Source organism: Anser brachyrhynchus (genome assembly GCF_964034855.1).
Source record: "Anser brachyrhynchus genome assembly, chromosome: 2".
Taxonomy (NCBI): Eukaryota; Metazoa; Chordata; class Aves; order Anseriformes; family Anatidae; genus Anser; species Anser brachyrhynchus.
This window is the reverse complement of record NC_137695.1, coordinates 65,051,957-65,070,605: the sequence shown is the minus strand read 5'-3', so window position 1 is coordinate 65,070,605 and position 18,649 is coordinate 65,051,957. Positions and strand designations below refer to the sequence as shown.

Below are 18,649 nucleotides of genomic sequence, written 5' to 3'. Positions count from 1 at the left end.
GCATGGCTTCTGAGCCTTAACCTTGTAAGACGCATGGCATGGCAAAAAGCAGCTGTTTGCTTCCCCTTTCTTTTTCACTAGATCTGTGGCTTTAATAACAGTGAGTGGCACCCCTGAGTGGTCCTACATGGGTTTGTTAGGGGATGCTGAGCTCCTGGCAGCCTCCTGCCAAGAGTTCATTAATTACAAGAACAGCAGTGCTGCCTCTGTGCTGCGCCAGTGTGCGGCTTCCAGGTCTTTGATGGCGTGTGTTTATGCAACTGGGCAGCTCTGGCGTCCGCTGTGCCTTGCAGGGTGACAAGGAAATGACAGTAAATTTAGGGGTGCGCTCACCCACTGCTTGTGCAAAAACGTCCTGCTTTCATCATGCTGGAGAGGGGACAATGTCAGTGCTCAACGTCATGAGGAAACTTTACTGGTGTCATGTCCCGTGTCCCCCAGGGTGGTTGCCTGGACAGAACAGCAAAGTTTAGGGGATTAACATTTTGTCTCAGGGAGTTGACCAACACGCCACTCTTTAGGTCAGTGAAAACTGAGATAAAATTCTGCAGGCTGCATAACCGGGAGCTAATTTGGCCTGCAGAGCTCCCTTGCATCTGTAGCCCAGAAGAGCTGTCTGCCTGGATTTCACAAAGACCAAATGGTAGATAAGAGTCATCTGCTTGCTCGGTGCCAGCCAGCACAGTTCCCCTGGACGCCATGGATTGACGCTGGTTTGCGCCATGCGAAGACCTGGCGCATCATCTTTTGGGCCTCCTGATTGCTGTGAGTCATCCACATTCCAACTGGAAAATAAACTCATTTTAAGACAGTTTAAAAATGTAAAATTAGTGCTTAGTTTCTTGACTGCTAGCACCAAACCCAGCCAAGGCAGCTATCTGTAATTTTAGAACGTCTAAAGAAGATTTATAGATCTCATGAAAACACTCTTTTCCATCTCCCTGGTGATTTAGCCTTCCACTTGCTTTTTAACTTTAGTCCATCTTTAGATCCAGTGGAAACAATACCAAAGTTAAACACAGAATGAGAATGAGCTCACACCATCTGCAAAGACTTCTCTTCTGGAGATGCCGTGTTTAACTTAGGAAGACCCCTACCAGGGCAGCGGGAGTTCAAATGAAAAGCTTTCTGTAATAAATGTATTTTAAGGGTGTATACAGTGATACAAAGCATCACATTTGCTGATATCCTTGCCAGGATTCACTACAAAGGAACGTGAAAATAGAAATGAGTTTCATGAGCAGATGTCAACCTTTTTTTAGCTGTTAGACCAAAACACAGTTTTGCATTAAAAGAAAAATATAGGAATAAGATTGGAGAAACTCAATGAAATGACAATAGCAGTGGTGCACTTTCAAACACAGTGTTATAACCAATGTGTGTGAGATGAGTCGGTTTCTTAACAACAGTTCTTATGTAAATAACCACAGTAAAAATGATTAGTGCTTTTATACTTGGCTATATGGATATATGCTATCCTAACGTGTAATGTACATATAGGTATAACATTCATCTATTTATATATATATGCATATACACATATAATATGTTGCTAAGGTTGTGGGTTGAGGTGTTCTCAACTGTCCTCTGAAAAGGGATTGACCATTTCAGTACCATGAAATGAGAGGGTTACAGTAAGCCAGAGGGTTACAATAAGTAAGGTAGCAAAATGCCTCATTCCCTTTCCATCATTCAGAAAATGGAAGCAGTGGGATGGAGTAATAGGAAAAACAAAGTGGTATGAAAGAGCTTGAAGCAGAGGCCAGCCATGAGAGGGGTATAGAAGGAAGGACTTTTGACAGGAAAAGATAAGCTGAAACTTCAACAGGTGGCAGCTGAGCTCTGCAGCTACCACAGATAACTTGAAATAAAATACTGAGAGCTGCAGAGCCAACAAGCCTGTGCTCTTCTTAGAACTGCATAAATTTAGGACACTGGCTTTTCTTCTTAGAGTTTTTCAGTCTTCCAGAAAGAAATTTTACAAGGGAAAATCAAAACCTGCAATGAATACTGAACAATTAGGGAGCCCAGATCATTGCCATATTGGACCTGGAACCAAAGATATTTGATATTCTTCTTCATCAAGCTCCTTTGTGTTCATCTGAAGATTACAAAGCCCTGGAGGCTCCTGCTACTGAATGTTTTATTTTCAGTCTTAAATTGTCTGCTGGGATGTCATACTTGCCAGGAAAACATGTGGATGAATGTCTGAGCTAATGCTGACTACTTTACTTCTGTTACCTGATGCTACTCAATGGGCAAGACTAACTTTATGCTGTTACTCAATGAAATACAAGAACAGACCCCTTGCATTCGTTTTCCAAGATCTGTCTGGTATGAGGAAGATTTGAAAGTCGAACTAAATTGTCCATGGCTCCATACTTGCATAAACTCATATAATGTTTAAGCTTTCTAGAGAAATTGGATAATGTGGTAGTTCCAGTGCTATCCACAGAAGGCTATATTAGAAGTATATTACCCTTACAACTCATGAAAAAGAGCTGTATTCTTGAAGGCATTCTCAAACTTCCTTTTTGCGTCCCAGAGAAAGTTAGCCATGTATGCTACTCTAGCAAACTGGTGATGGAACCATGTGTTTTTATACAGATGTATTTATTTATAAGTCTTTTCTTGCTCTCATAAGTCAAATAATGATGAAACTGTCTTTTGCCTGAAATACCAACTGTTTTTCAGCTCCAGAATCACTTTCAAGGCCACATATCAGAAAGGTTTCAAGTGGTAACAGGACTTTATTTTTCTGAATCTGTTTCTGAATTCCATCTTCTGAGCTATTCAGAGCAAGCCACAGCCAAAAAAGTACCCAGAAAAGTTCTTCCAACCCTCCCTGAACAACCCTAGCAGCTCTACATTTCTATTTACTGTGGATGGGAATATGAGCATTGCTCTTTAACAGGTATCTTGCATCTTAAGTTTATTGCTCCCATTTTTGAGTGGTTGAAAGGAGGTGACACAACCTGTTAACTTCACAAGTACTTTATAAGTGCTCATTTGCTAGTATTAAAATACTAGCTGCCTACTCAGATGGTTGCTGTAACAGCTGCAATACAGTTTAACACACACAACAACACACAGAGCAGACATTCATGGGAATCAACTCAATATGCATGTGTTGCCAGGAGCAGGCTGATGCAATCCTCATTTCAGCTTGAAAAAACTATCACTTGAAGTCTGGCAAAGTAAAGTCACAGAGCTACAGAAAGTCGCAAATCCTCTATGTCTTGTGGAGAGCCATATGCTACAGAGACAGCACAAGGAGTACCCATTTCTGTCTCATTCATTCATCTCTTGTGATGAGGAATTAACAGCACAGCTAATATCCAGAATGATAGCTCTGAACTCCACCTCTCCAGGCAAGTTTTCCCACAGAGTTTCTTCCAGTATCTTGAGTTATGGGGTTTTTATCTTCCTTGTGAATGTCCTTCACCCAAGCACTGCAGAGAATGAACATTCTGGTCTGTAAACATCATTCCTTCATAGGATGTACTTTATTTTGAACACAGCTCCTTACTGAAACCCGCCATGTAGAATAACCCAAACAATGGGACTGCCTGGAGCTGAAAGAAGGGATGTCAGCTGAACCCAGCCTCCTTCAAATCAGAGACAGGCAGTGGGTCACCCCACAAGCAATACAGTAATTCTGAAAATATATAACTGATATTGGAAAAAAAAAAAGCCACACCTATAAAATATTAACTTTTGCCAGAAACAGGAAAACGGATAACTGACCAATGAACAAAGAAGGCTCTCTCTACAACAAACTTAAAAGTATTACGAATGTGATTTTTGCTTTTTTTTGGGGGGGGTAGTGAAGGTTTTTCACAAGTGTTTTTATTTTGGCATTAAAGAAAAAATTCCTACACATGGTTTATAACTATTTTCTCTCGTGTTTGTAAATTGTTTTTTCTTTTAGCCTTTGAGAAGAAAGGACTTGACCAATGCCATGTGTCACTTAGGATGTGAAAACTCAAGGTCTATGGCAGCATGAATGTAATCCAAGTGATCACTGTCTCCCAAAGAGTAAGAATTTGAAAAATGAGGAGTAGTACTGATTGTATGCAGAAGAGCTGTGTGCTACTGTGCTGTATTTTCAAAAGTGTTACACAAATCAATGACAATCATATTTCTTGCCTGAAAAAAATAAATTCTCTGTTGTGTTGTTTGGCCAGTTCTGCATGAAAACCACTCTCATGCATGCGTAGTCCCATGGTGAAGCACCTTAAAGGAGCCAAGCTGGGGAAGAAAGCCATTAAGCATGGATAAAAGCAAGTTTAATGTCAAGAAACTCAGATTTGAGCAGGTGAAAGCCATCGTTTCATCTTTTTCATCTTAGGTAAGAAGATTTAATTCTAAATGAAACCTGAATAGTTTTCCAGTACTTGCAATATGTTTGCTACTGCTGGAAGGCTACTGACTGCTGGGGATTCATACTAGGAATGAGCCTGGATGTCCCTGCTCCAGCCAGAGAAATGTGGATTAAATAAAGACTCAAGCCTTAATTACTACTGGAGAAGAGGTTTAATCCCTTTCTTTCATGATCTTTTTTTGAAAGAGTAGTTTAGCAGCAGTGTATTTCAGATGTTTTATGGCATGGAAAGACTAACAAATAAATATTGGACATAACTTGGTTGTTAATTCCTACATGGATTGCACCAGTTGACTTGTTTCACTAGCCATAAATGTGTCCTCTGTAATTCTGCCTTGGAGGAAAGCTAATGCCGGCTCCCAAATACAAACCAATTGCTGCTGCTCTTCTCTCAGGCCATGGCAGAAACCAATGCTGCAGCCAACAGACTGCCCCACTAGCCTGCCCTTCTCTGTGACAGAGCTAACATTCATGAGGCCATGCAGTGAGGAGAACCAGGGACATGATCTGGCTGAAAACAAATCCTTTTCCGGAGGTGGGAATTATTTCGGCTGCCACAGCCTGGAAGAAAGCGAAAGTATAACCAGAGCCATAGGTTGGAATGGATGGTGCCAATAGACTGCAATGGAAATAATACAGGGTTTTAAAAACAAGTGAATGGAGGTTACACCAGTGTGGTTGAAAGGTTGGTAATTTTCAAACCTAGAACGTCTGGATCCATGCCCAAAGCTCAGTGAGGTAAACTACGGCTCTTCCAAACTGTAAAAATAGCCCATTGCTACTATCACCGCGACATCACCTTTTCCAACTGAAACCAAGCTGCGCAGCTCCTCTATTAAACACACCAATTGGCTGTGTTTATATGGGATACAAAATGTGCTTCGGCCATGTGGTAAAACTTTCATAGCTCATTTGTGCCTTTAACCTTTTTGAGAGCTATTTGTCTACCTCATTTTGTGGGAAGACGTTCAGATCTTATATAAAACCCTGGCAAATCTCTTACTCCTTTAGGATTTAGTATTTTTAGTACTGAAACAGGAAGCAAGGTACTATTCTTGTCATTTTGTACATTTTTGAAAAAATTCATATGTACATTCAGACTATGTAAATAATGGTATTTATACCACATACATTTATTTGGTTGTGGTGATGCCCAAGGTTAAAGAAAGGGTTTTGTTTCCTCTACATAACTTTTTGCAGAGACATAGAGAGCTTGCATAATTTTCTCACCATCCTTCACCAACGTACCAACGACATTTGCTCCTACACTGTTTATGATGAGGTCTGTATCTAGGAAAGAAGCAGTGAATTGTTTCATGTTCTTTACCTTATTTTTCCTTGCACTTAAATATCTTTTTTCCTCTTTTGGTCTTAATTCCTGAGATCTTTATGAAAACTGACTGTGGCCCTCTCAGTCTTTGTCTTGCTCATAGTCTTCTTTCCTTCCTCTATAGGCCGTCCGTGCCCCAACTCAACTGCTTAGCCTTTGTATTCATCCTGGACTGAATTTATCTTTCTTGAACTAGAGTAGTGAGAAAACCCAAAGTGCTACACGTGAGTTATCACCAGTGCTTTGCACAATGCTTGCCCTTGCTACAGAAATATCTTGCCTGATATATAAGAATACATTTGCCTATATCATATTCCTGGCTTATAGTCACCATCTGATATACTTGTTAGAATTGAAGTTTACTCTCCAGGAGCATGAATAAAAGTTGCTTTCTTTTTTTTTTATTTTTTATTTTTTATGAATTCTGCAGGTATTTAGAGAAGAGGAAGGTTGTTATTCTAATGAACTGGCTGTGCAGGTGACCATCTGACTCCAAAAGCAACTGCCTCTCTTTAACCTCTATGAGGTTATGCAGATACAAAGGAACTTTTGTTATTGTTGTTATTATTAATAAAAATAACAATAAAAGAGACTATGAAAAGCAATCTTCTAGTATGCACTTGGTAATTACTCAGTTTGCAAAACTGGTGCAATTAGTGCAGAAAGCTGCCAGACTATTTCCATCTCAGGATTTTGATGTGAGGTCAGTGTGAAGAATGTGTTTAAACATAGATCTGATAGATCAGCAGGAAGCATGAGGCTAAAGATCACTTTCCCTACCCCCTTACCATGAGTGCCCTCTGTCCAGAGGGCTTATAGGAAAAAGACAGTCTTTAAGTAGTAAGGATTTTAAAATATATGGAATTAAACCTGCGGTTTGAGTTCTGTTTGAAAATAAAGTCAGTGCTCTTTAAGACCATGCTTTCCTCTATGTGAAGGGCCCCAGAAAGCAAATGAATGCTGAAACAGCACATCCTGAAATAATTAGCTATAACTGTACTAATTGCATTCTTGTACTGTGCTGTATATCACAACAATCCAGACTGGAAGTAACAAATTCCTAGATAATTGCATGGACTGCCACATCAAAAAGAAAGGTCACATCTTTTAGCCAATGTAGATGGAAAATATATTGGAAGTGCAGGTGTTATTTGGCTTTCTTCTTTCTTTAACAATCCCTTGGCTTTTTTTTCTTTTTCTTTTCTTTTTTTTTTCTTTTCTTTTTTTTTTTTTTTTATAGCCATCAATTGCCAGATCTTGGTTTTATATCTCATCCCAATGTTTTCCTATGAAATCCTATTGCTCAACAGGGTACTTCAGTGTGATGGTTTTCAGTACGAAATGAGTGCTGTTTACAGCACTTGAGTGCAACACTTCTGCAAACACCCCTGGGTTCAGGTGGCCCAAAGTTCATTGTAGTGCTTGAAACACCTGACCAAACAGACGCCACATGTCTTCCTCCTCTAAAGCCCTTTGACAGCCACGTTTCAAGCAGCTGTTGTAGAAATAAAGAAGAAAGCTTTAAAAATATATTGTGTTTGGCCATTCTTGTATGGTGCTTTTGGCTGGCCGGGACACAACTTGCTGTGGAGGCATTATCCAACATTTCCTTCTGCTCTTAAAAAAGATCCTCCAGAGAGGGCTATTTCGTTAGTGAGCAACACATTTGACATCATGAGAGCACTGCTATAATATACACAATGTTAGCACCAATCTTTGAAGTGTAGCAGTGCTTTGCTTTCTGTGGCTTAGTTTTTGTGATTGCTTGTTTTGCAATTGAAGCTCCAGTGTCTCCTATGATGGAAAAGGCAGCAGGTGCATGGGAACTTGTCCTGCCTTGTTCCATTCTGGACTTCTCCCTCTGATTATTTCTCATAATGTTTCCCATAGGGACCATCTTTCCTTTTAATCCACGTCTGTAAGAGTGAAACTGCTGGAAAAAATAATCCTAAGGGCAATATCATTTTGGCAGCATGAACTAGCACAAGGTGGAAATTAAATGGAAGGGAGTTAGGCGCTTTTAATGTCCAAATTCAGCAGCTCAGTTAAGAAAACTTTTCTTGGAAAGAAAAGAACAGGGTCATACAGGATGACTGTTAATTTCCACTGACTAGATATGATTTCACGCTCATTCTATCCACTTCAATGGGAGGTGGAAATGTTTGGTACTTCCTTGAAGTAAGCCTGAAAGGTCAAATTCTCATTGGTGTAAAGGCCACCCAAAGCATCCTTCCTTCTGTGGGGCACCCAAAAACCTTGCACTAATCCCCACAGAGGCATTAGGCACTGAGTGAACAGTATCTATGTGAGCAAACCTCATGGATACTCTCAGGGTGGTTGCGACTTTGGATTTTCATTGCCTGATGCTGATGTTTAGGAACCTTTCCACTTAGAATTCGTCCCCTATGTTGTTTCTACAAGCCCATATACAGACTAAGAAGGATAGGCAAAGACAGGTTGATGTCTTCTCCACACCCCCCCTTTATTTAAGGAGGGGTTGACTGGTTTCTGGGTTACTAGTTTGTCAGAATACTTTAGTTTTGCCTATTTTCACTTCTTTTTTCATCTTTCTCTTTCATTGCTGCTTTTCTCCATTCTCACCTACATAGGAGATGATCCTTATAGAACCCTAAGTGGGATTTCCAGTCTAGGATGCCTCTGCTGGCAGAAAACAGAGAAAATGTCATTGTTTTTGGTAAAATTTGTCCCATGGTAAGGGATGCTGACTGTTGCTCATAGCCTGTTCTGTGTTCAAGCAAACATATTTGACCAAAAATATCCAGGACACCGTAAAACATCTTTCTTGGTAATTTGCAGAATACTGAGTGTACACACAAGTAAACAAACCCTATCACTTTGATAAGACAAGGTTTGTAGGAAGAAGCAATATCTTTCATTAGCTCAGCTGGTATGGTTGGAAAAAGTAGCATACATTAGGCAAGAGCCCATCTTCCAGTCCACAACAAAAGCAGCATCTTTCAAAGCAGAATGTTAGTTGAGACTATTTATTCAGAGTTCAGTTCTTCTGACAAGATTTATTTCTTATGTTAATGATTTGAGAAAGTATTCTTAGCATCAAATGTTGATGATGCAAACTCATGATTTGCTCACCTGAGAAGATCCACTTGTAAACCATAGAATTTATCAGCAAATAAACATACATTTTATTCAGTGAGATGGAGTTTCAGCTGAGTAAAATCATTTTACCAGTTAGGAATACAACATTGTCACTGATCTCCTTTGTCAATGGCATCTGGCGGCCTGCAGCTACCAAGGTGTAATAACAACACAAAACTAAATTATATTCCAAAATTAGCAATTCATTTCATTTAAAAATTCCCTCATCTATTGCAAGTGCAAAGCTAAACAGCATTTGTGGGCAGAAAGCAAAACATGGGCTACATGTAGAGCCTCATGAGGGTCCTGTGGCAGGCACAATACCATCATATTTTCTGGTTTTTGTAGCCATGTGGGCTTTGCTTTGAGATCTTCCAATAAATTACTGATTATTTCTAGTCTGTTCTGTTCAAAATTAAGGCAGTTTTCCATCAAACACCTTAACTGGGTGGAAAAATATATTTTTAGCTGTCATCCAACAAAACAGCTTTGAAAGCACCTACTTTCCTCAGAATTCTCCACTTTCTGTTTGAAAAGTATAAGTTCTAAGGCTCAAAGACATAGACTCCTTTATAGGTACAGTTTTTGTTTCACTACAAGTCTTTGGAACTTTTTGCACACTATTTCTCTAACTCAGAAGTCTACATTTTCTGTCTATAACTGAGTTTTACATCATTTCTGTAGAAATGCATTGGGAGAAAGCATCTGTTTTTCTGTCCCTCTATTGGAACAACTGCTCAAGAGGGAGCCACAGTCATACGTATAGGCTTCTGTTCATGTAGCACAAGCTTTCATAAATTAATGCAATGCCCAGCAAAGCTCCCATATCTGCTTTGGAGAGGTGTGGGGTATTTATTGGGATAAATACTCCTCCAGAGCCCCATCCCTAGATGTTCAACAGTATCATGGTACTTGGTAGTCACTTGGGCTACCACTGACAGGCCCTCTGCTGTCACCCGTCATGATTTCCAGTATTTTCACCATGTGTTCTTACTAGTGTAAGATGCTAACAGCACCAAGGATATCTATTGCTACAGCAGCCTCGACTGACAAGCGCTAAGTAGGAGATATAACAGCAATAAGGAAGGGCCGCTAGCTGGCACCAGGAGACTGGTAAAAAAATGCAAGCTAGGCATCCCTGTGTCAAATTGCCCCATCAAATTAACAGAAGCAGTTCTCAGATGAAGAAGAAAACAACCATCTGAAGCAACCACATCAAAAATGAATGTTGAAACACAGAAGTGGGGCAGGGATGCCTGCACACATTTGCACACACAGAGGGAAGTGGAGAAGGCCCTGTGCCCTGAGGCCCCTGCTTCTCCTGGGGAATGTGGGGACAGAGAGGGAACACTGGGGGACTGGCTAAGGAGCACTGTCCAGTGAGAGACGGGGGCCATGGGAGTGTGTGCTCCAGTGAAAATGATACCGAATCCCTGGCCCGGCCTGCAGGATAATTTTAGTGCAGGGGGTGAAACTCGACCTTCGCTTTGGTGTGACACCAATGCCAGCAACTCAGCTATTGCTGTTTCAGGAACATCAGAGCTGTTTATCAGAGCTGGGCAAGCTTGTGAAAAAGCCCTGCAGGGTACAGAACAATGCTAGCAAATCTTCCTCTCCTTCCCCTTGGCCCAGCTTCACTGAAACCCGTGCTGAGCCCAGTTAAAAGTGATGGCTGTGAGCTGAGCTCCTGAGCAGCAACCCAATATACTCAGCGAGCACACAGGAGTGTACACATTCAAACACGTCTAACACACACGTGATTTTGTCACATGTGGAAAGGAAGGCGCTGGGGACCCTCCCTGACATTGGCGTTGCGGTAGCAATGTCCACAGGCCTGTGTGGGCCCTGCTGTGTAAGGCAATGGTGTGGGCCTACAGGAGCAGTCAGGAAGACAAAAACAGGACCAAAACTGTGTTTTTTGTCCCACTTGGCAAAGCAGGAAGATGCTGAGCCTGAATCTGATTCCCATGGGTAGGGGGTTATAGGAAGAGTAACTGTGTTGTCCTCTGAGGTGCTCAAAGGCTCCTTTTGGAGAGGGATATATATTCCTGCAGCTCAGCAGGCAGGCCAGCTGCCACTCCCTCATGCCTGAAAAATGCGCTCTGCTGGGCCTTTTGTCCTCACCTCAAATGAAATACTGTACTGTAACTATGTGCATTATTTCATTCAGCACACAGCTTCAGGCTTTCTGATGAAAGGGCCACAATGAACTGCATGAATCTTTGCCCTGGCGCATGTTAAATCAGTGTATACTAATCAAGTTTGGAAATGTACCCCAGCAGTTTCATAGCAACCTCTTATCCTACATTTGTTGCTGTTTTCATGGGGATGATGGCTTTCAAAAGAAACCATGGGTCACTAAGACTGTCAGAAGAGACTGGATCAATAAATGCCAGAAGTTTATGTTTATTTTAGGAGAAAGGATTAAGTACAGACGTCAGCAGTTAGAGGTGGGCCTAGATGGCCTTTCTAGTGGTTCACAGGGACTGCTTCCTGGATTGCAACCCTTCCCCCTTCCCCTTAAAGGAAGTAAATGTTCAGACGTATTTTAGAAGCCTTCAAAACTCAGTTAATCTGTTCATGTGCCTAAGTTCAGATGTGAAGATTAAATCTGTATGTGACCAAGCCCATGCTGTACATGCAGTCTCCTGGAGGGATAACTAACAGAGACTTCAATATCTTTATACGCTCAGGGGCCTCTAACTTTTTGAGTGGCATCTGGGTGATGTTTTTTAAAATCTTTATTTCCCACAGTTAAGTATCAGCTGAAGATTCCATTACATGTTTTTCTGCCATGTGGGAAAGCACTGCAGCTAACCTCAGGCACCAGCTTGTGACAAATGTGATGCAAGAGCCCTTCTGAGGCCTCTCATCCGTCTGGATTTTGGGACACTGTTAACTGCTCCTAAGCCAAGGCTGCTCACACTGTTGGTCATCTCAATGTGTTTCAGAGTGCCTTGTTCACATTTTGTTATGGCTTACTTTGAGACTGGATTGTTGTATTTTTTTCCTACAAGCTTCATGAAAGAGCCTGTTGGCATGACCTGGTAAATGGCAGTACTTTCACAGTGTGCAGCATGGCTTGAGGCAGCAAAATCTGGCCCTCATACTTGTGTTAAGCAAATTGTTAAAATAGGAACTGAACCAAATGCCCAGATCTCCTCCCGAAACTCAAACTAAACCTGTTTTGAGGTTCAGGGATATTTGGTTAACTTTAAATAAAACAATGTTGTATTTCTACACATCCTGCTTTCAGCTAAGCCTCCAAGCAGAAATACAAAAAAAAATATGGCAGGCAGATCTATATTTGCACTGTTTCTGGCCCAGCTGAAACCGGGAAGCACTGGAAATCTCACAAAAACAGCTTTGCCTGACAGGCTACCCAACTTTGAGGTCCTGTTGCTGTTACCTACTATAATGTATCTCATATAAATACCAATTTATTATAAATTTTCCACCATGATAATTGTGATTAAAAATATCCCCAGACTACTAGACATAGGAAAGCCCCATTTTTACTTACTGTAACAGCACAGTATATACCTACTTTAAAGTCATTTTTTGTTCATTTTTACTGAATCATTGGTATAGTCACATAAAGACAAAATGTTTCTTGAGGTACATGACAACAAAGTGCAGCAAATGGTAACAAACCAGACTCAAGCATTTTGTGCATGGTATTTGGTTCATGGCTAATTTACAAGAAGTAATCAAAAAATCTGTAATTTGTCATTTCTTTGACAACTCTCTTTATTGAATTTGCAGAGGATAAAGACAAAGACAACAGCATTGTTTTAGAGGTACATATTTAGCCATATAAAATCACCCTGGATGTCACTGCAACATTTTTAAAGCATTTCTGTGTAACAGACTTCTAATTCATTTTTAAAGGAACATTTAATATTATTGCTAGAAATTATATCACTGTCAGCAAAACGTAATACAAGCACTCTGATTACTCAGCTATCTGCTCTACCACAACAAAGTAATCCCAAACAATATGGTACCACAGCTTCATGTTTGCAAGCCAGATTTATTATGTCTTCCAGATTCCAGCAAGAAACAGATATTAAGAAATGCATGTTAATCATTGCCCTAATGAGAACAATATGCAGTTGGTTTTTAGGTTGTCACAAAAATACGAAAGACCGGTACAGACTAAATGCATCTAAAGTTCAAGGAAACACACTCCTTTTTTTCCACTAGCACGTTTCAGTGAATGGTCTTTTCTGAGAGAAAATTTTTAATGAACTATCTAAATTTTAATGTATATGTTTTCACTAGGCACAAGGCTAAAAAAAAAAAGCCTGACGACAACTGTAAAAGGAAAATAACCACGGTACCACTTGCATATGTATAAAAAGCTATGAGCTTATAAAGCACTAAAAGCCTGCCCAGCATCTCTCTTCCAGAGATGGTGAAAGCCTTTAGTTTTCTTCAGCTATGGTACTATAAGACAGTAGTAAACTGTGTATCCTATTTATGCAAGACTTCCTATCATTGTCAACTTGGATAATTTTTCTTCACTAAAAGGTGCCCTGGAAATGCACACTATTTGTGGGGAAGAGTCCAGCAGCCACTAAGGAAGAAACAGAACTTGGTAGCTCTGCCCAAAACCACACCAAACCTCCCAGTGTTGCACTATTTTCAGCTAGACAACTTCTGGAACAAACTACTACCCAGCACGTGCAAGAGGACAGGAACCAGGCTTTAAACATATTTGCAAATGATGCATAAAATGCATGCCTAGACTTATAGAATGGGATAATTAATTTCATTTGGTAAATGCACAAAATCCATCACCATTCCATACTTTTGATCACCTGCAGGTGCAGGCAGATTTGGTTTGAATTTTTTAAAGCAAAATATGTGCACTTCTTGCGCTTTTTTGGTTATTTATTTCCCTCACAGAAACTTTCACTCTGCCCACCAGAAAAGGATGTGGAGATGACAAGGTTTGAAATGCTGACTGAACAGCAAATATGGTACTCATCTATAGAGGAGGTGCAAAAGAAAGCAAGATTGACACTTCAGCTTAGTTGCAGCTCAGCTTCAGTTGCATCTTAGATCTCCTTGCACTAGTCACACAGCTTTGTCTTTCCCAACATTGTGAGGATGCGGATATCCGAATGCTGATTTAGGCTTTCCTAATTATGTACTAAGAACATTTTTTTCCACTTCTGTATGGAATTACAATGGTGTTTCCGTACTCTTTGAGTATGGAAAGACTTTTGAAAATATTTACAAAACATTAAAGCCACTTAGAGTGCAGTACCTCTCAATCTTTTTGCATAGGTTAAAGCTAGTATTACCTCAAAAAGTGAGTGCTAAAATAAAATATTATTGAAAAATGTCTAATTTTACCCTTCTGGAATACTTCACCAAAAGTGTAGTAAATGCAAGAAAACTTCGGCTTACTTTTTAGGGTTGTCCCTCTCCCTTCTTCCCTTCCTTTCATGCCCTTCTCCCAAGAAACATAAAAGGATTTTTTTTTTGCATGTCAGCCAGCATTATGTGAATAGAAATACTCTAGCAGAAAGCAAAAAATCAGCTCAGACATTAGGCAACAAAACCAAGGGAATGAATTTCCATACTTTTGATGTACATTGTTTAAAATGGAATATTTTTTGGTCAGGCAGGGATGAGTTCTTACCCAGGACATATTTCCCCTTCTCTCGAGCCCCCAGAAGTAACAACAAAATCTAGCTTTTTCTTCATGATGTTACCATTATTGCAGTCTGCTTATACTTCGTCTTCTTGAAAAAATAAATAATAAAACCTTTGCAAAAGGAAAATCAGCCATAGTTTAAATAAATAGTATCTATAAATATTATCTTAGTGGTAACTATATAGTACTTCAAGTGCATCACTGAACAGATTAATATGATGAAAGAGATCTTTTGTGTTACATATTTTATTCAGTTAAATGTTTATGTTCTCTTTCAAGTGAAAACTTACAATTCCCAAAAGAGCAACAATAAGCTTGAAAAATCAGACTAGACGTCAGCAGTGGACTATTAATAACCATCCTCCTGGCTAATATTTGTTTGCCTGGAGCAGCCAGTGTCCATAATCAGCATTCATCTTTCATTCTCCTTGTCTGGGCTGTCTGGCAGGTGCTGGGTGGGGTAAACACTGATGGGTCAGCAATACCTAGCTGTAGATCAAAAAACCGAGTGGAGGTTGTCACGCTGTAGTTCTTTGTATAGGTTTCCTGTACTGGGTAACAGTCTTTGACTGTGTAAATGCCAACCCAAGATTCCACTGAAACAAAGCAGAAATTTGACTATTTTAGATGATAAACATGAATGAAAGTGTCACAATGATGTTAGAGTGGCCGTTTCTCAAGCAAAACCTACAGGCTGGAACTGCCCATATTTCTTTATGGGGCCTATCTTTCTGAAAATCTTAATGAAGAATTGAGAAACAGTTTAGCAGAAGATCCTGAAGAAATTTTGGAAAATGCAATGGCACTTGCAGTGAAAAAGGTTGACCTTTGCTATCCTACAGGCCAATAGTAGCTAATTAACTTCAGGTTTCTATGCAGTCTGCTTACCATGGCAGCATTCCCTATCAGAGGATGCATGGCAACACAAGAAAGGCCACAAAGCTAGCATAATTTGGACACCACAGTGATCTTAAACCTTAACATTTTGGTATTGAGCACATTTCAAATCATGATACCAACACTTTTCAGGTTTACCTCTTTTGAAGGAATGTCACTTCTGCTTAGTCACAAATTTAGTTGTTTTGCACAAATCCGATCTTTTCTAATCTTTCATGCTACTTTCATGTCAGCACTTCTTCGCTTCACCAGTAAAGCAACGTAATGCTCAGTGAGTTATTCTCCTAGAAGGCAAATTTTGGTGCCTCCAGCTTGGGTAGCATGGGGACAAATTGTCTTACATTCTGCTCTTAAAAAGTTGAAAGGTGTGAATACTGAAAACTTGTGGTCCGCTTCACATTGTTGGGCCTCAACACAGTCTTCAACACTCTAAAATACCGAGCTCCTACAACTATTTAAGACATTCATTTCTTTCCTGTGCCTGGTTCTGCATCCACCTACACAATGAATTGCTTGTCTTCTGCTGTGGTGACATCCTGCCTTCACAGCCATCTAAAATCTTAAGCACCATTTGTACACTGACAATACTCACCACATCTTTAATTTAAATAAACATGATGCTTTTTCTGTCATATTGTCTCAAGCACTGAGAGTTTATCTCAAAAGAACAGTAATATTTTCAAATACAACTCCTCTCTCACCCGTCTCTTAACTCATTCCTTCTATTTACCAGCATCTGCTCATAACATCAGTATCACGATCACTATAATCTTTTGTAATTCCTATTCCCCTCAAACATTTCTACTGGGTCACTCATTACTTCAAGAATGCACTTAATGCTGATCTCCTCCATGTATGTGATGTAGCAAGTCCGTCCATTTTTTAAAAAAAATCAGTTTAATTCCACATGCTTATCTCAAGAGTTGTTCTGTCATTCTTTTCCACCCTTGTCCTTTGCTATCACCTCTATCTACTTCTATTTCTGCAGTCAATATCATCAAGGAAGTTTCCTTTGAACACCCTTCACTTTTAAAACCTCACTTTAAAATTTATCACATGCACCCCTTCTGTGATTTTTCTTTACCCCTTCCATCATACAGCACTTCATTCAATTTTTTCATGTATTTCAGATCTCTCGATAGCAGAAAGTCACGACGTTAAAAAATGGTTGCTCTGAGTACCATCTGTATGAATTTTTTCCAGTCACAAGGAGGCTTATTTTCTATCACTCAGCAGCAATCAAACACACATATTTTCTATCGTTCCAGTATTGTTTCATATGGTGTACCACAATGGCATTATTGGAAACAGACAAGTTCTGAGATGAAATGCCTGTGCAGTATTTAAAAAAAAAAAAGGTGTCAAACTGAGCAATATTTGAACATACCTCTCCAGGTCATCCTAATATACCAAAAACATCCTGATCTCAATGTTTTGATTTTCCAGTAATGGAGGGTTCTTTTCCTCAACAAGTCATTTATCAGAATTTTGAATAAAAAATTAAGGCAAAATATAATGCTACCCAGGTATTCTGTATCTCCGCTGAAATCTCCACAATTTTAACGATTATAATTTCTAGAATCCAAACCAGTATTGTCTGAAAGGTAGATGGGCAGACAAATTTAAGACATTATTTTTTTCAGAATGATCATACAGAAAAGCACTGGAAATACAAAATACTACAGGATAAAAATCACACATCATTAACTGAAGGTATCTGGATATTAAGTTCCATAAAAGTTCCCAAAATACTGGATCAGAAAAACAAAATTCTTGGACTGAGTGATAATTTGTCTCTTGTAGAATACCAGAGGATATATCGACCTAGTTATAGAGGTCTAATGACCTTATCCTTCATTTTCTTTTTACTTCTATTCAAGAAAGAAATATTTTCCCCTGGCTAAATGCTCAGGTTCATAACCAGCCCATATATTAGGTGGCTATAACCATAAGTATTGCATTAGCTGAATAATGCCATAAACTTCATGGCTTTTTTTACATTATTTTTATAGTTGTCTGGGTCATCTCTAAACCACACATGAAACTGAAGCCAATTTGCTAATAAATTGCTATGCATCCAAAACCTAACATACTCTACCTTGGAAAATTCAGCCTACTTTCTTTTATGATGCAGGTGTTCAGCTGCCAAGTGCAGAACTAAGCCTCAGGAGCAGATGTTTCTTACTAGCATTGTGGATAACAAAACTTAGGTGCATATTAACAAAGTCCATTGCTGCAGAGCCATGTTTTGGATGTATTTTATGACAATATTAAATACTAGAATGCAGACACACTTCGATACCTGTTTTGTTTCTATTATGCGTTTTACCAGAGATATGATGAATGCTAGTTTGTGTTTCTAATTATATTACTGATTCTTCTATGGATAAATTTTGCATACAGGATGCTGGATTCAGATGCAAAATAATGCTCTTCCATGCCAAAATCTGTATGGTACAGAATAAAATGCAAACAAGTCCCTTGGACATATTTGATCCTACTGAGATACAAAACATTTTCTTAATAAAATACATGTGATAATAAAACAATATGCTGTACATAGGGGATATTTATTATGTCTTTCAGCAAACTTTATAGAAATATGTAAGGCTGGGGTGAAACATGAACAATTTTACTTTTCCCTGGGTAGCAGAGACAATGATTATTATTAAGATGAAACAAAAGTATGCACATACATTTCCTGGCTGGTTTTCTGTCAGACCATTCCTGTACCATAATTTGATCTCCAGGTCCCCCAATGTAGTACTGATCTTCATATGTTGAATTGGCGGGGATATCATACGGATCCCATGGCTCAGTCAGAGCAATCTTCGAACAAAGCTTTGTAACTTGCTCAATCTGAAACATCACTGCATCTTTATAGAGCAATATATACTCAAAGAATCTGAAACATAAAAAAAAAAAGTTAATGTAGATAATCTTTTCCTATACTAAACAAGGAGCACTGCCGATAGGTAAGCTTGCCTTTGACTTCTCAGTATAAGACCGTTTTCACTTGCTTTTAACTTTGCCAAAACTCTGAGAAAGGCTAACCAGTTGGGCTGAAATTTCCCATGCTGAAAGTTCGTCTCAGCCGACTCTTTCCAAAATAAATAAATCAGGCTGGACCGGCTCAGCCATTTCTGAGAACAACAGAACAACTTTTCTGAGAACAACTGAGAGAAAAACATATTATTATTACCAGTTTTGTTTTGTTTTTTAATAACCTTTTCATTAAAAAGCTCTAGTGCCT

The 18,649-nt window shown here is 39.4% G+C and overlaps 1 protein-coding gene and 1 long non-coding RNA gene across 2 annotated transcripts in view; one reads left to right on the top strand and one right to left on the bottom strand.

Moving 5' to 3' along the window:
- The first annotated feature begins 333 nt into the window (after positions 1 to 333).
- Positions 334 to 13,165, top strand: LOC308189169. Its single transcript, XR_013946068.1, has 2 exons — positions 334 to 4,351; positions 5,839 to 13,165. It is a non-coding gene; the product is annotated as an uncharacterized lncRNA (long non-coding RNA).
- EPDR1 (ependymin related 1) overlaps positions 12,557 to 18,649 on the bottom strand; it is a 33,583-nt gene continuing 27,490 nt past the window's right edge. Inside the window, exons 2-3 of the mRNA XM_080578937.1 lie at positions 18,093 to 18,301; positions 12,557 to 15,095 (exon numbers count right to left, since the gene is read on the bottom strand). Of these exons, the coding sequence (XP_080435063.1) occupies positions 14,905 to 15,095; positions 18,093 to 18,301 (400 nt within the window). The 3' untranslated portion in view covers positions 12,557 to 14,904. The remainder of the gene's footprint in view (positions 15,096 to 18,092; positions 18,302 to 18,649) is intronic.